This window comes from Oryx dammah, unplaced genomic scaffold (genome assembly GCF_014754425.2).
Source record: "Oryx dammah isolate SB20612 unplaced genomic scaffold, SCBI_Odam_1.1 HiC_scaffold_10, whole genome shotgun sequence".
Lineage (NCBI taxonomy): Eukaryota > Metazoa > Chordata > Mammalia > Artiodactyla > Bovidae > Oryx > Oryx dammah.
The window spans coordinates 7,691,919-7,715,291 of record NW_024070194.1 but is presented as its reverse complement, the minus strand read 5'-3'; the positions used below and the strand labels follow the sequence as shown (position 1 = coordinate 7,715,291).

General features: G+C 46.5%; 1 protein-coding gene across 1 annotated transcript in view; it reads left to right on the top strand.

The window, feature by feature from the left end:
• EYA2 (EYA transcriptional coactivator and phosphatase 2) overlaps positions 1–23,373 on the top strand; it is a 263,039-nt gene that overhangs the window by 177,278 nt on the left and 62,388 nt on the right. The window contains exon 9 of the mRNA XM_040248198.1: positions 7,316–7,399. Within this exon, the coding sequence (XP_040104132.1) occupies positions 7,316–7,399 (84 nt within the window). The remainder of the gene's footprint in view (positions 1–7,315; positions 7,400–23,373) is intronic.

Below are 23,373 nucleotides of genomic sequence, written 5' to 3'. Positions count from 1 at the left end.
CTCCCAGACTAATTAACTGGACATTGCAGGGAGTTCTAAAAGTTCCCCTAGTGACCCTACTGGGTGTGTGTCGCTCAGGCGTGCCGGACTCTTTGCAGCCCCCTGGACTATAGCCTGGCAGTCCCCTCTGTCCATGGGATTCTCTAGGCAAGAATACTGGAGTGGGCTGCCATTTCCTCCTCCAGGGGATCTTTGCAACCCAGGGACTGAACCCACGTCTCCTGCATTGACAAATGGACTCTTCTACCGCTGAGCCACCTAGGAAGCAACAGTGACACTCCCACAGCTTAGATATTTATCTATCTGGAGATAGGAGGCTGGCTGAAATGAGTCTGCATTGTTTCTGTGATTCTGAGTTTCTCAGACAGTGGCTCTCAGTCTGGGCTGCACATAAGAATCTTCTGGGGACTTTTCTCATGATCCACGGGTTAAGACTCTGCCCTCCCACTGCAAGGGGCCCAGGTTCAATCCCTGGTCAGGGAACTAGATCGCACGTGTCACAACTAAGAATTCACATGCCGCAACTAAGACCCAGTGCTGCCAAATAAATAAATTTTAAAAAAAGAAGAATCTTCTGGGAAGCTTTGAGAAACCTTCATTCTCAAGCTGCAGATCAATGATGATCCAGATCAATAAAGTCAGAGTCCTTGGGGAGAGACCCAGGTGTCAGTATGTTTACGCTCCCTCGGTGACTCCAGTGCAGCCCAGGCCCAGAACTGCTATCAAAGGGCCTCAGCAGTCCTGATTATAATGAAGCAAGTGTGGGGTTATTGGTCAGGTGCTGACATTTTCCCAAGCAAACAAAAAAGAACAGTGTGCATGAGAGATGGAGGAGACAAGTAAAGGAGACAAATGCCCCCCAGAGTGTGTTAGTCACTCAGTCCTGTCCAACTCTTTGTGACCCCATGGACTGTAGCCCACCAGGCTCCTCCATCCATAGGATTTTTCCAAGCAAGACACTGGAGTGGGTTGCCATTTCCTTCTCCCAGGGATCTTTCCTGGCCCAGGGATTGAACCCGGGTTTCCCACATTGCGGATAGACTCTTTACCGTCTGAGCCACCAGGGAAGCTCATGTTACCTATCTAGTTCATGTTATCTGTCTAACTGTTATCTAAGGGAAAAAATGGGCACAAGGCACAAGTTTGTACTTGTTTGCAGAAGGCAGTCATTTGTTGGCTTGAGTGTGCCATGGGTATACATGGGTAGTGTTGGCAAAGCCTGGGTCACTGTCTAGGTACCCAAATACAGCAGCATCACACCCCTGTTCACAATCCTGTGCAAATCTGGCAGCTACAAAGCTCAGCCGGCAAACTCAGATATGCTAAGAAATACCATTTTATCTTTTCCTTAAAACCAGTGTTATTTTGACTCTGAGTCCCCATCCACCCAGGTGGTAGGGAATTCCATCTCATTACTGGGGCCCTTCCCCCTGCCGGGATTATGTGAGAATCTCAAGGTTCATATGGTCTCAGAAAACAGGATGATAGGGACTTCCCTGGCAGGCCACTGGTTAAGATTCTGTGCTTCCAACGCAAGAGGTGCGGGTTTGATCTTAGTGGGGGAACTAAGAGCCCACATACTGCACAATGTGGCCAATAAATAATAATAATAATTAACTTTTTTAAAAAGACAAAATAATAGCCTCTGTTGTCCAGTGTGGCTTGGTGGCTGCTGCCTTTCTCATTTTCAGGATCTGCAGTGGTCACTGGCAGTCCAGCCATTCTCTGGGGTCTCCTGCCATAAGTTGGGCAGAGAGATCCTTGTGGACAATAAGGACTTTGAGGTATTAGGTACAGTCCTTTGGTTGCAAGCAACAGAAACCAGTTCTGGTTACTTAAGCAAAAAGGAATTTACCAGGAGGAAACGGCATGAAGAGGAAGTTATATTATCAAAGGCCATGCTGGGAAATCCAGGGAGCTTCAGGGTGCCAGCCCCTACTGCAGAGCGAAACGTTTAAAATTCTAACGCTGTGTCACTCGATGTTTGATTCCAAAGAGGTGGCATCCCATTGGCCTGGTCTAGGTCCTCACTTGTGCCCAGATGGACAGTCCCACCAAGAGAGCACACAATGGGAAAAGAAAACGGGATGCTCTTCTAAGCCAGTGGGGGCTTCCCTGAGGGCTCAGTAAAGAATCCATCTGCCAGTGCAGGAGACAGGGGGTCAATCGCTGGCCCGGGAAGATCCCACATGGCGTCGAACAGCTAAGCCCGGGTGCCACAGCTACTGAGCCTGTGCTCTGGAGCCTGGGAGCTGCAACTGCTAAAGTCCGCTAGATCTGTGCTCCGCAGTTAGAGAGTAGCTCCCGTTTGCTGCAACTAGAGAAAAAGCCTATGCAGGAACAAAGACCCAGCACAGCCGAAAATAAAGAAATAAAAATTCTCTTTTGGAAAGGGCGTGGATGCTGGAGACCCTAACAACAACAAATGGCCAATATTAGGACATTTGATATTTAGCCAGCATTCTCTGGTAGGACGTACTAGTTAGCCGGTGTTTACTAGTAGGGCTGTGCTAGTTAGCCATATTCACTAAGAGAGCAGTGGCAGTTGTTTATGGCTGGCGTCTGTTCCGATCATCCTAGAAGTTGTTAAATATTTTGAACGTCACTCCCCACGGCCCTCCCCTAGGGCTTCCCAGCTGGCTCAGTGGTAAGCACCCTGCCTGCCAAGGCAGGAGGTGTGGGTTCGATCCCTGAGTCCGGAAGATCCCCTGGAGAAAGGAATGGCAGCCCTCCCCGGTATTCTTCTCTGGGAAATCCCATGGACAGAGAAGCCTGGCAGGCTGCAGTCCATGGGGCTTCAAAAGAGTCGGACACGACTGAGCGACTAAACAACGACTCTTCTCCTGTGCTTGGTCAGCCTCTGGAGGTATACCCAGCCATCTCCTCTGAGAGCTTAACTGCGCTGGGAACCTGCCACAGAGCATGTGTTCCCACTGCTCATGGCACCATTCTCAGTCCAGAGGATTCTGTCCTTGCTTTTCCTCTAATTCTTAAAGCCACCACCTTCCAAAACCAAAGAGACTTTGCACAAACCCTTCAGGGGATTAGGCCTTTGCGAAGAGTTAGAAGAAAATGTACTGGCTCCAGGTTACCCTTGCTTTCTGCCCTCCCAGATGCCTGCAGATTTTCTACCAGCTAGAAGTTGCAGAGCTATAGAAAATCCCGGAGAGCAACTCACACTTTAATATATTTTTAAAATGTATTAAGTCACTAACGTGGTTTCTGCTCTTGGTAGGGGACAGTGGGGGTGGAGAGACATTTTTCCATTAAGCTGAGAGGGGGTGGGGTGGCATGGAAGTGGGGGATTAGGGGGTGATATTTTTCTAGAAACATCTGCTGCTTGATTCCAGAGTAAGTACCACTGGGCAGGAACAGTTGAAAAGGTGTGAGCTGTGTTTCACTGCCGTGCTTAATATCAGCATGCAGGGTTTGCACGAGTCTCACCTCTTAACTCTTTGGCACTGTTGCTAATGACCGTAGCCCACGAGAGAGAAATTAGGTAGAGAAGTGGAAAGAAGGAAAATTCGGAGTCTGTATTAGTTAAAATCCCTTGACTGCAGGTGCCAGAAACCAACTTGAGCTGGCTTAAGTGAAAAAGCAGAATTTATTTTAAGGATACGGGGATTCTCTTAGAACTTATGAGCCAAGGGGACAGCCAGTGTCGGCAAGATACTGTAACCAGAAGGTGGGAGAGGCCAGGAAACGCATTTACGCCTTCTCACCCCACGTTCCACAGTGTAGGTGCTAGAATCCCCAGGCAGGAATGTCTCTTCAATGTACAGGTTACTGGGCACAGCTCTCCTCCAGGCCCTCTCACTCTGTGCTCACAATCAGTCACTCAGTCATAGCCGACTGTTTGCGACCCTATGGACTGCAGCCCGCCAGGCTCCTCTGTCCATGGAATTTCCCAGGCAGGAATACTGGAGCAGGTTGCCGTTTCCTCCTCCAGAGGATCTTCCCATCCCAGGGATCGAACCCACGTCTCCTGCATTGGCAGGCAGATTCTTTACCACTGAGCCAGCTGGGAAGCCCTCACTAAAGCCAGCTGAGAAGCCCTTGCTTCTCACTAAAGCCAAGTCCTACAAAAGCCTTGGATCGTGTTTCCCTCTCTCCAACCTCTGTTCCTCTCCCTCCCCAGATTTGCCTGGCCTTGCCTCCAGATCATGTTCCCAGCAACAGCCACCCAAAGACGACGAATTTCTTTCCAGGCCCCAGTTTTGAGTTCCCGAGGAAGGGCTTCTGACCCAGTGGGGTTAGGGGCCCAGTCCTGGCTGAAACCCTGGTGGGCTAAAAAGTTAGGGTCATCAGCAGAATGGCCACCGTGAACAATATGCCCACTAAAAATATAGGGCAGGGAGATAAAATGGTGGCCTAGTGAGGAAGAGGGACAGACCCTCTTCAGAGGGAATATAGTCAATAAATTAAGGGAGTCTGCATTAAATTGAAAAATATTCGTTGATTTTTTAAAAAATCCTCTTACCAAAGTATCTAAGTTTAACTGATCCAACCCAGTTGGATAAATTAGGACTTAGCATATTTAACCCCCCACAGTGATTTTCAAACACTTTTTACCTTGACCTATAATAAGAACAATACTTATTATCATGACCCAGAATATATATACACATAATTGTAAGCAGAGCAAAAATTTCACAAAGTAATATTCAAGTCTACTAATTGTTTTGAAAACCTCTGTATTCATTGATCTTTTTCCTTTGAGATATTACCTTTCTCTTCACTTTTAAAGGCATTACAGTTGTGTAAATACAACCCCTGACCCCCCAGAGAGTTTTCCAAGGTGGCCCACTCAAGTTGGTAGACTAAGTAGGTACCTTTGCCGCCCCCAACACCAGCTATGTAAATGACCAGTCAGCCCTTTTGTTCTTAAAAATAATGATCACCAGAAAAATTAAGAAAACCTACAGTATGGAAAATTATGGCCAAGATAAATGAATAGGATAAATGACAAGAAAGGTAACTTAAGAAACAAAAGAGATCGTAGAAAAATTCTGTTTGGTTTTCTTATCTTGTATCCACAAAATAAGAAGTGCAGGCTAATGGAAAAGAAACACTCAGAGACAAAGAAAAAGCTACTGTAGATTTTTAAATAATAGACTCCAAAGTTTCATAGAAAGGTAAGAAGAGAAAGTTAAAGACATCTCTGAGAACATTTATTTAAAAAAAGTATAGAAAAAATATTTTTAAAGGATAAGTAATATCACTCCAAAAGGTCTAATTTGACTGTTGGAAATTCCAGAAAGAGAGAACAGTGGGAGAGATGAGAGGACATTATTTAAAGAAATAGGATTGAAATTATTTGTATGCTGAACGGTATGAATGAAAAAAGACTACACCTAGATATATCCTCATGGGATTTGAGGATACCAAACATAAAGAAAAGAGCCTAAAAAATCCAAAGAGGAAAAAAGTAAAACCTACAAAGAACTGAAAATCAGTGAAACATCAGACTTCTCATTAATCATGCTGGATACTACAAGATAGAGGGATTCTTTCAAAGTTCTGGAGGACATTATTTTCCCATTGGAATTCTGCACTTAGAAGAACTTTACAGAAAATTAACGGTATGATTAGATTTGTAAAAATGCAGGAAGATTACTTTCTATGCACCCTCTTAGAAAAAGCAACCTAAGGATATACTCAAGCAAAACAAGGAAGAAACCCAATAAAGAGATTTGGGACCCAGAAAACAGTGAATCTGACCCAGAAATACAGTAAAGGGGGGTCTCAGGATCCTAGCTATGTGGCAACCCTAAAGATGATCCAGTCCACACTGGAACATTCTGTTACAGAGGAAGAACATCTTTGATACAGAGGGTGTGGCTAAATTTGAGATTCTAATAAAGACACCATATTGGAAACAAAAGAATTAAATCAGTTAATAAACTCCAGCAAAAATAAAAAGTTGTTCCAGACAGGCATGATTCCTATGTGAAAAAAACTGAGCTATGACATGATTTTAATCAAGATGGAGTACAAGAAAGGAGAATACATATGACCTTAGTGGCAGAAACAGTTTCCTTAAAGTTGTTCTGGAGGGGACTTCCTGGTGGTCCAGTGACTAAGACTCCACACCCCTAATGCATGGGGCCAGTGAACTAGATCTGGTCAGGGAACCAGATCCCACTTGCTGCAACTGAGAGTTCACCAAACATGGAAGATCCCCCGTGCCACAGCTAACACTTGGTGGAGCTAAATAACTACATTGTTGTTGTTTTTTTTTTAATAAAATAAAAATAAATGGGCTCCAGAGTTATGACATTGGCTACAAAGAAAAGGAAGTAAAATCCTGGCTCATTACTTGGCTCTTCAGTGAACAATAATCACAAGATGTAAATAAATGCCCTTTACTGGCTACCAACTTTTAACATCAACATCAAGACAGAGCACCTAAGGTACGGTTATAAAACCCAACGCACAAACCAGTTTATCCACACTGACGAGGCAAAAGTAAGGCTGAAGCTCAAATACTGGAGAGGGGAGGAGCTAGTGGAAAGGGTAGGGACACCAATATCCATATTTTCCATATTGAGCTTGCTGTTTTAGCCAAGAGAAAATATCCAGAGCTGATGGGAATTGGAAATAAAGCAGTTCATATATGTGAAAAATATAAAGTTCTAGAGAAACGGGGGAGATTACCATGAGCTAAACCTTCATCTTTCACAATGCCCAGTCTAAAGTGTGCAATCAGTGATTTCCCTGGGGGTCCAGTGGTTAAGACTCCACCTTCCAATGCAGGGGGCATGGGTTCAATCCTTGGTCAGGGAACTAAGTTCGCACATGCTTCGAGGTACAGCCAAAATTTAAAAAGTGAAAATAGAAACACACAAAAATGAGTAAAGTTGGCAAACCAATAAGTAAAAGTAGGTAATTTAGAGTTATAAAGGTAATCACCAGAACTGCTAAAAACAAATGCTCAGAAGTAGCTAGGCTTACGGTGAGCAGTCAACGTAAAATGGCAGTATTTCATTTTGTCAAATGAGTTATACGATTTTTATTGTTGGTTTTGGACTGAATTCCTCCTTTTTTGAGCTTTTATGTGAAAGGCAAGAACAGGCGTCTCAGTTCTGGCATCTGTGGGTTGACAGGGACCCCCAGGATTGGCTATCAGAATATATTTTACACAGTTGAGGTTGAATGGGGACTCAAGGACACATCCATGAGTCACATGTTTTAGAAATTAGAGATAATGTTTTTCAAGACATCTTTCTCCTTCCTGGGAGTTAATTTCTGCAGACATCAAGTCAGATGCAAGCAAATGTATTTATCTCCTTTCTCTCCCTCTCTTTCATCCCAGCGTGTGTTCGTGTGGGACCTGGATGAGACTATAATTATTTTCCACTCCTTACTCACGGGGACTTTCGCCTCCAGATACGGGAAGGTAAGAATCATGTTGTCTCTCTGTTTCTCTCTCTCTTTTTTTTTCAGCATAACAGTCTGTCCAGCTGGTTTATCCTGGGAATTGTGGGGGCAGCTGGTGAGGCAGCTTCTCCAATGAATGCTGCCCCTTTGCATGAGCCCAGGTTTGAGAAGTTCTATAGAATTTTCCCTTGACATGTGAAAATTCAATCAGCTTCCCCCATTGTCTGCCTTGCCTTTTCTTCCAACACATGAAACAGTCAACATCCACTTGATTGGATATAAGCTTGTAGTCTTCGCCTGTCTCCCTCCTCCTAAGAGGGCTAGGAGATGCTTCAGCCAAACCCAGGAATCCTAGCTGGAAAGTGAGGTAAAGTACTTCTCTTCCTCCCTATTGTTTATCTTAGTATCTCTGGCAGATGAATTTAATTTTCCTCCCATTTTTCTGAGACAAGGGGGAGGCATTTTGTCAGCTCCAACAGCTTTGCAAATGTATCACCGACAAATTATGTCGAGGAACCATCCAGTTAGAATTTCAGGCAGATGCTGTTGGGGGACTGGTGGTCCATGCAAGAACCACCAAAAACCCCTTAAAAATGCAAAAATGAGGGTTTCCCCAGTGGCTCAGTGGTAGAGAATCCGCCTACAATGCAGGAGATGTGGGTTCGACCCCTGGGTCAGGAAGATCGCCTGGAGAAGGGCATGGCTACCCACTCCAGTATTCTTGCCTGGAGAATTCCATGGATGGAGGAGCCTGTCGGTCTACAGTCCATGGGGTCTCAAAGAGTCAGACCAAGCAACTCAGCATGCATGGAATGCAAAAATGAACCCAACCACTAAAACCCAACCCCTGCCGATTCTTTGCATGCATCCTGAGGGCTTGGTATCAACCCCACTGTAGACGCTCCAGATGTCTGCCATCTCTTTGGGGAGACAGGTAAAGGTTGGGGGTGGGGCTTTGGGGGACAGACACAGAATCAGCTCCTCCGAGTTAAGCGACCTGTCGGCAGCTGCTTCCACGCATGAGTGGGAACCAGGAGACTCACCAGCGCCTGGAAAATATTTCTGTTTCTGTTTAGAGCCCAGGAATATGATTTGACATCACCTCATGGCTTTTCCAGCTGCTCGTGTTTTTTATGAGGGTTGTAACAAGCTGGATGTGTAATTAGCAAGATAGATTTATCGTCTGCCGTTACGTTGTAAAGAACGTTAAAATGGTGTTGGTGGTGCAGAAACCTCTCGCCGAGGAGGAATGCCGTTAATATGTCTAGCAGTGCCTGTGGGAAATCCGGCATGCGTTTTTGGAGTGTGCACAGCTTAGGGAAAGGATGGCAGAGTCCAGAGTTGCTGGAAGCAGACTTGGCAGCTATTGCAAAAAAAGAAAGAAAGAAAATGGGCTTTCCCAAAGGGGCTGCAGTAGTGAGATGCCCACCCGGGCTGGGTGTTCCATGGTTCTTAACCACCCAAAGAAAACCATCTCCCCTAAGAACCATTCCTTCACTCTTCTTGCCCTTCAAGAAGTTCCACTGCTTCACCCACCAATTTAGTTTCCATGCAGGGCTTTGTAATCTTGGGTATGATTTTTGTGTCTGTGTCTCACCACCACTTTTTAAGCCAAATTATGCTCCTACTGCTGCTGAAAATTTGAGGGTGTGGAAAGCTGGAGAGGGAAAGTTTAAGAGATGACATGTAATTGTTTTCTGCATCTGTTTCTCTATTTCTGCTTTGCAAATAGGTTCATCTGTACCATTTTTTTCTAAGGAGGATGGGATGAATTGGGAGATTGGAATTGACATACGTACACTACGTATAAAGTGGGCTTCCCTGGTGGCACAGTGGTAAAGAATCCGCCTGCCAGTGCAGGAGATGAGAGTTCAATCCTTGGGTCAGGAAGATCCCCTGGAGAAGGAAATGGCAACCCACTCTAGTATTCTTGCCTGGGAAATCCCATGGACAGAGGAGACTGGTGGGCTACAGTCCATGGGGTCACAAAAGAGTCTGACATGACTTAGCAACTAAACAACAATACTGTGTATCAAATAGATAACTGGTGAGAATGATAGAGCACAGGGAACTCTCCTCGGGGCTCTGTGGTGACCTAAATGGGAAGGATATCCAAAACAAGGACGGATATATGTATATGTATAGGTGATTCAACCCACTCCATTCTTGCCTAGAAAATCCTGTGGACAGAGTAGCCTGGTGGGTTACAGTCCATGGGGTTGCAAAGAATCAGACACAACTGAACGGCTTTCATTTTCATAGCCGATTCACTTTGCTATACAACAGAAACTAACACATCATTGTAAAGCAACTCCAATAAAAAATATACTCAGTAAAAATTAAAACAAATTACAGGCTCACTCAAGGCGGGGACAAAGCTCAGAGCTCTCTTCTGGGCCCCATGGCACCTGGTCCGTGTCGGCCCTCATCACTAGCCAGCTCTCTGCAGCCTGATCACCTGATCACCGCCACCTTCCGCTGCAGCTCTCGGGTCTCCACTCTTGCCCTTTCTAGCCGCCTGCAGAGAGGTCATCCTAAAATGCAAGCCTGGTCTCTCCTCTACTGAAAAATTGTCAGTGGCTTCCCTGTAGAGAAACCCTAACCCCAGCCTCCACAGCCCTTCATGAGCTGACTCCTTCCCATCTCTCCTGCCCCGTTTCCTGCAACTTGTCCAGAGTTGCTTTCTTTCCTCGTAACCTAGCACATTCTCCCCCATCTATCCTAGGTTTCTCCCAGAATCAGAGCCTGAGGACAGGAGGGAGTGAGTTCTGGTAGTTTAGCTAGGGGGTGATCCCAGGGTGCACTGGGCACAGAGTGGGGAAGTGAGGTGGGGAGGGGAAGGCAGCCTTTACAGGGTACGTGAATATTGGATTGGCCAAAATATTCATTTGGGTTTTTCCATACGATATTAGCTATTAACAAACAGTAGCTATGGCTGCAGGTAACTAGGGCTCAGAACTGTTGGGGACCTCTGGGAGACTCGGGAACACACCTCAGAGGTGATAGCCCAAGGAGCAAGGATGATGACATATTTATTTACAAATTCCCTTCCATCATGGGTTGAGGGATTCTTCTAGGGGTGTTAGCGTCCTGTCTTGGCCTGCCCCATGAAAACTCTAGGGCAGGAAATCACAGGTCCTAACAGGAGAGAGCCTCTGCTTGCTGAGAGGACCTGGAAGAGGGGCATACTGGAGGTTTCTGCTATAATCTAGAATGTTCTAGAAAGTTGGTGTAGTAGGCTAACTCACACTTATCTTTCAGTTCCCATTTTCAGTGTAACTGCCTCCAAGAGGACTTTCCTAACCACTCCCATCTACATTGCATCTCTTCCCATAATTCTTATTTTTCACTTATAATTATGGAACTCCCTGGTGGTCCAGTGGTTAGGGGGCTTTCCCAGTGGTAGAGGATCCGCCTGCCGATGCAGATGATGAGGGTTTGATCCTCGGGTCAGGAAGATCCTCTGGAGAAGGAAATAGCAACCCACTCCAGTATTCTTGCCTAGGTAATCCCATGGACAGAGGACCCTGGCGAGGAATAGTCCATGGGGTGAAGTCAGACACAACACAACTGGCCGACTGACACGCTCACCAGTGGTTAGGACTCCATGTGCCCACTGCTGAGGGCTCAGGTTCCATTCCTGGTTAGAGGACTGAAAATCCCATGAGCCTTGTGATGTGGCCAAAAATTTAAAATAAATAAATAAAAGTAATTATGTCCTCACTCTCTATCTCCCTTCTAAGTTGTATGTGCCCTGAGGACAGTGCCCATGAACATTTTTTTTATCAGCCCACCTAAGCACAGTGCACAGACCAGATTGCTCAATGGATATTTGTTGGGAGAATGAATCGGGGTGGTCCTCTAGAATGAAAGCAGCATGCCGACAGGCGCTTTTTTTTTCCATTTTGTTCATTGCTTTGTCCCCAGAGCATAGAACAGTGCCCCCTACTTAGCAGACATCAAGTAAATATTTGGTGAATGAAGGGAGGAAGGAAAGAAAATAGCATCAAAACAAAAAATTCCTAACTGGGGGCCACCTGCCAAATTCTGCCTGCAGACATTTGTGTTTTGCCCCTAGAGTGTTAGAAAAAATGTGAATTTGTCGCCAACATTTAAAAAACCAGGAGATTGCACAGACCAAAATAATCGCGATGTCCAAGTCTCCTTGAAAACTTAGAAAATCTGGCAATCCTGCATTCCCAGGTGGCAGCAATCAGCAGGAGCTGAGCGGGGGCGGACACTCTCCAGCCCATCCATGGCCCCGCCTGGTCTGTTTAACCCATTTAGGGGACCTTCCTGACTCCACTGGCACCTGAGTTTCAACATCTGTCCTAAAATTTCAGAACCACGGAAGTTACAGCTGAAAGGACCTGGGAGATCATCACATCCAGTGAGTCTCCATGGGACAGTAGGAGAAACTGAGGCCCAGAGACAGTGAGGTCACCCAGGGGATAACAAGAGGCATGCCTCAGGCTCACGTGCTTCCCTGGGTACTCACACAAGGTCCAGGGAAAACTAAGGTGAGATGCTCTTAGAGACCCCAGGTCTCCTGTGCCATCATAATCCCTCTTCTAGACTCTTCCTGAAATTAGAAGATGCTTGCTCCTTGAAAGAAAAGCTGTGACAAACCCAGACAGCATATTAAAAAGCAGAGACATCACTTTGCCGACAAAAGTCCGTATAGTCAAAGCTATGGTTTTTCCAGTAGTCATGTACAGAGGTGAGAATTGGACCATAAGGAAGGCTGAGCACCAAAGAATTAATGCTTTTGAACTGTTGTGCTGGAGAAGACTCTTGAGAGTCCCTTGGACTGCACGGAGATCAAACCAGTCAATTCTAAAGAAAATCAACCCTGAATATTCATTGGAAGGACTGATGCTTAAGCTGAAGTGCCAATACTTTGGCCACTTGATGTGAAGAGCCCACTCACTGGAAAAGACCCTGATGCTGGGACTATTGAGGGCAGGAGAAGAGGAGGGTAACAGAGGATAAGATGGTTGGATGGCATCACTGACTCAATGGACATGAGTTTGAGCAAACTCCGGGAGACAGTGATGGACAGCGAAGCCTGGTGTGCTGCAGTCCATGGGGTCACAAAGAGTTGGACACAACTGAGCGGCTGAGTCAGCCTGTCTCCCCTCCGCACCCCCCAAGCCAGAAATGGCTCTTCCGGAACCAGACACTTTGGCTGAGATTGGAAGTCACATCACTTGAGCCGGCCTTGATGGACTCTGAATCCTTTCTTGGCTCCCCAGCCTTCCACCACAACCCCTGATTTATGAGCAGCCCATAACTTTTTAGGATGTCATCACAAGTGTCAAAGAGAGATGAGTGGGAAGGCCCAATCTGATAACCAACTTCAGGGCCTCTCTATATCCATGAATGTTACCAAATGCAATGCTTCCAAAAGTAATTTTTCAGGAAAAGCTCAAACAATGAAAAACACAACTCTTATCTGTACACTAGCCTGTTCTCATGGGGATCAAAAGTTGGCTGCTTCCAGTGGCAGTCTCTTTCACCCTGATCAAGGGGATCTCAGGGAGAACGCCACGGTCAGTCCTTCAAGACTTTGGACAACTACCTCCAGCTTTCCTAGGTGAGTATGGTTGGTTGGTTGGTTTTGCTAAATCCAGCCACTCTAAGAGAGACCCAAAGTAACCATGGCTCAAACAAGATAGAAGTTTACTCCTCTCACCTTGCCGTCCAGGCATAAGCAGTTCAAGCTGATCAGGCTGCTGCCCAACTCCAGGGACAACGGCCCCTTCCATCTTGTTCTCCTCCATCCCTGGAGCATTGCCCTCATTGCCAAGGTGAAACATGGCTCACCCCTGCGTCTGCATCCATCCAGTGAGAAGGCAAGCAGGAAAAGGGAATCCACTCCTCTCTTTTTCAGTTTTATTTTTACCCCCTCTCTTTGAAGAGCCAGATCCAGAAGTTGCACAGATCATTTCTGCTCACATACCACTGGCTGCGAGTTGATCACATGGCTACCTCTAGTTGCAAAGGAGTCTGGGAAATGTAGTCTAGTCACATGCTGCATTAAAATTCAGGGATACTAGGATTCTGAGAGGGGAAAAAGGAAGAAGGTATATTAGAGGACAACTAGTGTTTTCTGGCATAAAGTCACCATGCAGTAAGAGGAAGAACCATGAAAGAGAAAATTGTTGAGGAAAAGTAAAATGTGCTCTGGTCAAGAGACGTGGAGGGCAATTGTATTTGTGTGTCTGAAGCTCTGAAGGGAGGTCTGGGCTATAAACTTGGACGACAATGGAGGGGATACAGAGGAGCAGGAGGAGTGTGAGCCCCATTCTGCAGACAGAGTAACTGAGATACAGAAAGGTTATGTAGTCAGGGTATTCACAATGGAACTAAAATACATGGCCTTGCCTTTTGGCCCCCAGTTCTTTCTCTTTGTGCTCTTCTTATAGCTGCAGCTACATGAAGCCCGTTATGAATAGCTTATATCAAGCAGGACACAGCTTCAGCATTCGGGAGTGTTTAAACTACAAAGGGAATTTATTCGATCACAATAATTGAAAAGCCCAGAGGTAATGGGATTCAGGTTGGCTGGATCCAGAAGCTCAGTATCTTAGGACTTGGATCTTTCTGCATCCCTCAGTTGACTTTTTCCATGTGGCAACTCCTTCTTAGAAATCCCAGCTGAAAAAGAAGACCTCCTTTCCAAATTCCAGCGCAACTCCCAGGCTTGAATCTCATTGGCCCAAACTAGGTCAAATGCCCGCCCATGTATCAAAGTCTGTGGCCCTCTGTAGCCAGCCTAGGTCAGGAGCCTGGCATTGAGGGAACAGAGGAGCAGGTCAGCTCCATCCCAACCACATAGGAGTGAGCGGTGTGTCCTGAATGGGCTCTGAAGGTCACGACCCTCTGTACATCCACACCAAGGGCCAGCTTGGTGGCTGTTGTGTTGAGCACCTTCCAGGAAGCAGAAGTCATATCAGTTGTGGTCCCAGCCAAAGGGGAGACTCACTGTTTACTTAGGGAAATAAAGAGCTACAGAGCTAAAATGACTAAGGAATGATTCAAAACAGAGTGATTGAATTTAAAACAGAAACTGGGCTCTCTTCCTGTTCCCAATCAGGGCATGTGCTGCTCGAGGCTGTCATCTCTCCACTTCCTTTGCATCTCTTCCCACCCAGTGCTCACAGCCAGAGCATCCCTTTGGTGGCTACACCTCCTCGCATCTTGTGGATTCATTAGAGGTTCCCCGGAGAGCCGGAACTGCCAGCGATCGCCGCCTCTTTCCTAACCTCTCCTCCGGCCCCACCTCCCCTCCAGCCCTGAACTCTGTTATTTTTCCAGCCGGGACTAGACAAATGCAAGGTGGTCAGGAGCCTTTGCCTGTGGCCAGGAAGGGCTCGTAGGGAGGACTGGCGAGCAGTCTTTCTGGGTTCACAGTGGGTCGGCCCCGACTCCCCCTTTTGTGCCTTGCCTTCCAGGCTGCTCAGTACCGATTGGAAGCTCAGCTCTAGGCCCAGTTGAGGGTATGTGTGTTTTAATAACAGCTTATTGAGATATAATCCACATACCATAAATCTACCATTTCACTGTGTACAATTTTATTAGTTTTTAGTATATTCACAGAGTTGTGCAACCGTCACCAGCATCTAATTTTAGATCATTTTCATCACCCCTAAAAGACAGCTCAAACCCTTCACCCCCCATTTCCTCCAGCCCACCCCCACCCCCAGCCCCTGGTAACCACTAATCTACTTTCTGTCCCTATAGATTTGCCTCTTCTGGACACTTCTTATAAATGGAATCACACAATATGTGGTCTTCTGTAACTAGCTTCTTTCACTTAGCATAATGTTTTTTAAATTATCCGTGTTGCACCATATATCAATACTTCACTTTTATTGTCACCTAATTTTAGTGTATGGATATACTTCATTTTGTCCATCCATTCATCACTTGATGGACAGTTGGGTTTTTGCCTATGATGAATAATGCTTCTGTGAACATTTGTATACTAGTTTTTGCGTAGACATATGTGTTCAGTTGGAGAAGGCAATGGCACCCCACTCCAGTACTCTTGCCTGGAAAATCCCATGGACAGAGGAGCCTGGTGGGCTGCAGTCCATGGGATCTCGAAGAGTCGGACATGACTGAGCGACTTCACTTTCACTTTTCACTTTCATGCATTGGAGAAGGAAATGGCAACCCACTCCAGTGTTCTTGCTTGGAGAATCCCAGGGACGCGGGAGCCTAGTGGGCTGCCGTCTGTGGGTTGCACAGAGTCAGACATGACTGAAGTGACTTAGCACCAGCAGCATGTGTTCAATTCACTTGGGTATATACCTAGGATTGGAATTGCTGGGTAGTATGGCAACTATTTGTTTAAACTTTGAGAAATTGACAGACTCTTTTCCAGAGTAGTTGCACCATGTTGCATTCCCATAAGCAAGGTATAAGGGTTCCAATTTCTCCACATCCTCACTAATGCTTGTTACCCTCTGTCTTTTTGGTTATCGTCCTCTTAGTGGATATGAAGTGGCATCTCGTGGTTTGGGTTTGCATTCCCCTGATGACAAACTGTGTTGACTAATGACTAATGTTTTCATGTGCTTATTTGGCTACTTGTAATACCTTCTTTAGGGCGGCCCAGGTGGCCCTAAGAATTCTTCAGTTGTAAAGAATTTGCCTGCCAAGCAGGAAACACAGGTTTGACCCTTCAGTTGAGAAGGTCCCCTAGAGAAGGAAATGGCAACCCACTCCATTATTCTTGCCTGGGAAATCCCATGGACAGAGGAGGCTGGTGGACAACAGTCCATGGGGTCACAAAAGGGTCAGACACGACTTAGCGACTAAACAACAACAAATATCTGCTTTATTACCTATTAAATCCTTTGCTGTTTTTTATTGAAATATAGGTGATTTACAATATTGTATTAGTTTCTTGTATATAGCAAAGTGATTCAGTTACACATATATATTCTTTTTATATTCTTTTCCATCACTTTATTTCAAGATATTGAATATATTAATAATTCCCTGTGCTATAGAGTTGTTGTTTAGTTGCTAAGTCATGCCTGACTTTTTTGCAACTCCATGGACTGTAGCCTGCCAGGCTCCTCTGTTCTTGGATTTCTCAACAAGAATGCTGAAATGGATTGCTATTTCCTTCCTAATCCCTTCCTGAGGGATTGAACTGTTTTTCAAGATATATTCAATATCTTGAAATAAACTAATGGAAAAGAATATAAAAAGAATATATATGTATAACTGAATCACTTTGCTATATACCAGAAACTGGTACAATATTGTAAACCAGCTCTATTTCAATAAAAAAAAAAACAGCAAAAGATTTAATAGGTATTTCTTTAAAGCAGATATTTGTTGTTGTTTAGTCGCTAAGTTGTGTCTGACTCTTTTGTGACCTCATGGACTGGTGTCCATCGGACTCCTCTGTCCAGGGGATTTCCCACCTTGGCAGGCAGAAAGTCTCCTGCCTTGGCAGGTGGATTCTTTACCACTGATCCTCCTGGGAAGCCTTGTGCTATACAGTAGGACTTTGTTATTTATCTGTTTATATATGTAGTAGTTTGTACCTGCTAATCCCAAGCTCCTAATTCATCCGTCCCCTTTGGTAACCACAAGTCTGTTTTCTGTGTCTGTGAGTCTGTTTCTGTTTTGTAAATAAGTTAATTTGTATGTTTTAGATTCCACATATTACTGATACCATGCAGTATTTGTCTTTCTCTGTCTGACTTACTTCACTTAGTATGGTAATTTCTAGGTCCATCCATATTGCTGCAAATGTCTTTATTTCATTTTTTGTATAGTTGACTAGTATTTTGACACACACGTATCTTCTTTTATCTAGTCACCTGTCAATGGATCCTTTGCCCATTTGCAAGTAGTTTATTTATCTTCTATCACTGAGTTGTAAGAGTTCTTTACACATTCTGGATAACACATCATTATCAGATACGTGATTTGAAATGTTTTCTCCCTTTCTGTGGGTTGTCTTTTCACCTTATTGATGATGTCCTTTGAAGTATATGAAATATTGCAGGGAGAAAGTGTTTAAATTAAAACTTTTTAAAAGTGGCCCAGGAAGGAGCCCTCATGGAGAGGCTAAAATTTGAATAAAGACTTAAAAGGAAGTGGAGGAACAGATATCTGCTGTAAGAGCAAGAGGAAACAGCAAGTGCGAAGGCCCTGAGGCAGAAGTCTGCCTGATGGACTGGAGGGACAAAAAAAAGCTAGCATGTTTGGAGCACAAGTCAGGGGAAAAATAGTGACTCAACTCGCTTTTCCCCTGAAGGGGGAGCCGGGAGGTTTGAAACAGAGAAAGGACAGACAGGGTCTGAGTTATATTTCTAAAGAGTCCCTCTTGCTGCTCCCCAGAGAAAGGGGGGGTGCCCTGGCTGGAAGCAGAGAGACCAGTGAGGGGACTACTGGAGCAGTCCAGCTGAAACATGATGGCTATTTGGACCAGAGTGGGTGAGATGCCGGAAGGTGAGAAGTGCAGCAGTCTGGATATATTGTGAAGCCAGAACCAACCACACATAGAGTGGAAAGCAAGTCCTTATTCTCACCCGCTGGGCTTCAGAGATGTCTTACTCACTGTCCCTGGTCTCCCTCTAAAGGTACCTGATCTCTTCTCCCTCTATTGCCAACTAGCAAATTCCTCTTGAAAAAATCTCCCCTTTTTTTTTGGAGGGGGGGCACATTCACTTATACCAAGTACTCTGCTGCTGTGAACATGTGTTTTTGGGGTTTGGGTGGGTTTTCGTTTGTTAGTTTGGTTTTTTTGAGTTGAACCTAAGTGCCAACATTGGTTGTCCACACTTTGCCCGCACAGGCCTCTTCCTTATATCACGTGGGCACAGGTATGTTTCCTCGGAGGCCCATTTGGAGTCTCCCTGCTCCCCTCCTTGTAGTTCATTGCGTACCATATGTACTTTCCTGTAAGATATGTATTACCTTCCGGTGTGCGTTTATTCCTTCTGCCTGTAGGTGGCGTTGAGTAGCCCTTGTTTCTTCCCTTTCTCTCTCTGCACTGTGGTCCCAGGTCCTACCGCGTGGCCGTATGCCCTACCCCATTGCCCTAACTCAGTGGTCTTCGGCTGCAGGTGACTTTGCTCCCAAAGTGACATTTGGCAATGTCAACCGCTCTCGGCTGTGGCGACTTGGGGTTTCTTATTAGCACCTAGTGGGTAGAGGCCAGGTATACCGCTAAACATCCTAGAAGGCTAGTGGTCCCCAACTTTTTTGGCGCCAGGTACGGGTTTCATGGAAGACAGTTTTTCCACGGACCAGGGTAAAGAGGATGGTTTCAGGCGCATTACATTTATTGTGCACTTTATTTCTATTATTATTACATCAGCTCCACCCCCCTCCGCCATCATCAGGCATTAGATCCCAGGGGTTGGGGACCCCTGCTGTAACGCACTGGACAGTCTCCCACAACAGAGGATTATCTAGCGCCAAATGTCCTTAGTGCTGGGGTTGCAAAGCATCACATCCATCTGCTGCTCTGAGTTCCAGGCTTCCCCGTCTTCCTTATCCCCTCCCTGCAGGGAGGTCACCCAGGGTCCACCAGCTGCCCACCAGCACAGAGAATGCTGTGACAAACACCCTTGCCTCTGAGTTTTATACCACTAACCTATAAGGCAAGACTGTTCTATTACACCCATTTCTGGGAAGACTGAGGCTCAGCAAGGCAGCATGATTCAGCCCAGGTCATCCACCTTGAAAGAGATGAGAGCCAGAAGGCAGCCCACTGCTCTTAGTCAGTATCTAAACTGCATCCCCAGTGATCCAAGGGAATGTCCTCAGGGTGCAAATTAAAAGCCATTGGAGGGACTTCCCTGGTGGCCCAGTGATTAAGGATCCACCTTCTAATGCAGGTTCAATTCCTGGTCAGGGAACTAAGTTCCCACAAGCTTCGAGGCAACTAAGCCCACACCGCAACTAGAAAGAAGCCCATGCACTGCAGTGAAGAGCCCATGTGCCACAGCTAAGACCCAACGCAGCCAAATAAATAGTTTTTAAAAAGAAGAACTTCCCTTAAAAAAAAAAAAAAAACAGTGGCATGAACTCATCTGCTTGACTGGGCTCCAGGAGCACACAGACTGGATCTGATGTCTTCATAGCTTCATCCCCTGGCAGCCGACAATTCCTGGCACATCCAGTTGATAAATATTTGTTGAATAAACAAATAAATAAACAGCTCGTGGGTAGGGAGTTTTCGGTGTGTGTGGTTGCACACGCTGCAGAAATGAGATTCCAGGATGTCTGCCCTGCAGGGAACAAACAACCACATGCTTGACAAGATAGGGGGCTGTCAGCATCGATCTGAGGCCAAGATGCCGGGTGCCAACCTGGCCTGACCTCACCCAGAGCTGGGCCCACAGCAGGAGCTCAGCAAAGGCTGTGGAAAGTTGAGTAAGCGGCCCCTCCAGGCAGGCTTGGGGCCAGGGACTCTTTGGCAGGTGGAGGACCTGGGATGTAGCCAGGTGACCCTTGGTGCCTGAGCAGACTCCAAGCAAGGGCTTCTCTCCACGTCACCCGTTTAAAAGAGCCAGCCCCTGCTCAATCTGAAGAAATTAGAGATTTCAAACTGGCAATGTGGGGGCCAGATCTGGCTTGAAGACAGGTTGGCCCTCTGGCATTTCCTTAAGTTCTCAATTCATTGCCAGTATTTTAAAACCTAGATGTCTCCCTTCTCTTGGAAAATAGGAAGATCTGGCAACACCAGGCCTGAGTTTTCAGAGTGGAGACCCTTTGGCAGGACGTGTGCCCTGGGGTTCATCCCTGCCCCCTTCTCTCCCTGGAGTCACTTACCCTCCCTGGGCTGTGGGTTGTGGCTCCGTGGTGCCTCGTTTGCACCCACAGAGGCATTTACATTTGTGCCCTGCCAGGGCCAGGTTGCGCCCAGCCTAGGTGGGATATATAGGGCAGAGGTTACTGGTCCCTGTGCCCTCTGGGTCCTCTGCATGGACTCTAAGACATGTGGGTCCCTGGTTCCCTCCAACGAGATTCCAAGCTTTGTCAGGTGGCTCAAAAACGATGCCTTTAGGACCGCCCACCCCCACAAAATGCAGGCTGCTACTTCCCAAGGATCATCTGTTCCAGGAATCCGTTATCATGACTGCGAATTCTGTTCACTCAATGTGGTGTAAATGCCACCCTCTCCTCTCCTCCAACAAAGAAAAGAGAAGCAGTGCTGTTATCCAGGGTCCCTTCCTTAGGCGGGTCTGCCTGGCCTTCCCAACTGGTTAGAAACGCCCTCTTGAGATGACAGCAAGCTTCCCATAACACATTTCTTGGTGTGATTATTTGATGACAGAATAACATCACTACTATTCTATGATCGTCCAATGGCGGGGACTGAATTTCCATTGAAGTAGATGCTGTTAATGCCTCATCTCTCTCACCACAGCCGTCCCCATCCCCACAGGCATGGTGGGTTCCCTCTGTAAGAACCTGTGACACTCTGGGGTGCAGTCTCCCACGTGTCCCCAGAAGGGCAGAACCCGCAGCAGGGCCCTGCTCACGGACCTGCCCTTGCTGCTCCTCTGCCTCCACCTCCATACCTGGCCACCAGAGCTTCCTGGGGTCCCCTCCCAGATAAACTGCTTGACCTGAATCAGGCTCAGCATCTGCCTCGGGGGCAGACCCAAGCTAAGGCATTAAGGATGCCTGGATGTTCAGACATCTTCATGATGGGTTTCTTATAGGAAATGCAACTCCGCATCGCCGGACCCCTGTTGTGACATAAGCCCTCCTGACCCCTCAAAGTGTGGTCCAGGGCCCGGCCTCATGCGGGAGCTGTTAGAAATGCAGTCTCAGGTCTCAACACCAGAATGGACATGTCGACTGGACATCTCCGCACCTTAGTCCGTGAAGCAAGATGAGAGCCATGCATTCCCTGGTGACAGCGTTTCTCGTGGGTCCTGCCAGCCTGCCAACCTCTTTGTGTATCTAGAAGAGGCTGGGCAGACAGAGCCCAACCAGGTCTTGGCTCTACACATCTCTGCCCGGGGCTCCCCTACCCTCTCCCAATCAGCCAGTCCTCCTCCCCCATCTCTCAACCGGTGTAATTACGTGATTCCGGCTTGGATTCCGGAATCCAATACCCAGCACGGTGCCATCAGGATTCAATCAGATCCAGTTGGCGAGACACGGCTTGGCCTGTCCCTTACTGCTTTACAAACTGAGAAGAAAAAAAAAAACAAAACCTGCTTTTATGACCCAGCAGTTAAAAACTATTTGTAGAAGTTGCTAAGGTTCAAATCAAAAGTGCCCTCCCTAGAGGGCGATTAGTTAATTTCAGAGGAGCACAGCTTCTTTTCTTTTCTTTCTTTTCTCCCCTTCTACCTGGAGATGTGGGTCTAATTCATTTCTGCCCTTCAGACATCGAGAGCGCTCCATCCTTGGACAAACACAAGCCAAAGTGCTTAAGGACATCTGTTTATTTTATTTCTTTAATGAGAAAACCTTCCAATTTCTCCGGGCTCAGCTGTGTTTATTTACATTGTGTTAACCATGTGAGGCCAGCACCTTGGATGTTTAAAGGCCTGGCTGGGGCCCTTGCCACGGTCTCCAGCTCTGAAATGGAGTCAGCCCAGCCCAAGGAAAACAGAGTCCTTGGAACTCTATAAAATAGATTTTCAAAATAAATACTGCCTAATTCACTCAGTAGATGTGGATTAAGTCAAGATGAATACAATTTGGAAAGGATTTTCTGAGGAAGTCGGAGATTTCTTTCCCCCACTGGGGGTTAAACCTTGTATTTGAGTCTCCGCGCCCACCCCCACCTCCCGCTCCAACTTCCCCCACTTTCCCCCACCACCACCCCCACACCCCGCAAGCTCTCTTTTCAGTTAGATAAAGGGTATTTAGTCTTTGTGGCTAATAAAGAAACGATGACTTCGATTGGCCTCCTTGAGCCCTGATTCCTTTCTTTGCAGGGCTAGGAAGAGTGACCTAACTAATCGCTGTGTTCTGTCTGGGAAGGGCAGGACGCGAACATCTGTCCTCGTCATTCCGGCGGGGGTGGAGGAGGAAGAGGTGAAAACGCTTTCAAAGAGGTCCTCGAGGTGAATGACAGTCGGAGGGGCCGTGGGCAGGGGGGTGGGACCCTTTGTAGCTTTAATCCCCTGTAATCGTTCTTCCCTGAGCCACTGGGCCTCCATGCCAAGTGCCTCTGCTTATGTATTTTAGAGCATTAAAGGATTATTTTCAACATAAAATATATTTCAGAGATGGTTCAGGGTTGTCAGAAAGGTGCTCATTAGCAGAGACTTTCTTTGAAGCCCCAGGCTCGCTCTGCTGGGAGACAGACCATTTCTACTTTGGCGGAGGGTTTCTGAGCTAGTTAAGACTCCTGAGTATGCCTCGTTTTCCGCCCCCAAATTGAACAAATGCGACTGCTTTCCCAGACTTTGGCCAGTTTTTTTTTTTTTTTTGTCTAGCCTCACCTTTCACTGAATGCTGCAGGGCACCTGGAAAAAAAAATAATAATAATGCTAATCATAATAAGAGGGAGTTAAATCTCCTGTGCAAAACCTACAAATTGTTGGTCGGGTTAGAATGAGAAGCTCTTTTGTCTGCTATAAATATAGGGGTGCTGCTCACAACGATAAGTGGTGGGAAAAAAATCCCAGGCACCCTGCGAACCTGAATAATGGGAACAATTTTCCTTTACACTTAACTAGCAGGTTGAGAGGCTGTCTCCCCCAGCGTCCCCCCCCCCACCCTGTACTTTTTTTACGGTATTTATTTCCGGACAAAAGGGCTCCAGAGCTGTCCAAAGATCGCAGCCCTTTCCATGGGCCTTGGGTGATGAGGGTGTCTGTCCATGATTGGCAGGAAGGTGTCAAGGCGGTTGTATGGGAAGTTAACTTTGACAGGGAGAGAGGAGGTTCCCCCCCGCCAGGCCTGCTCCCCACACTTCTGTGAATTCACGAACTTGGGGGCCCTTCCGATGGCAGAGAGGGGAAAGTACTAGTGCAAAGTCCC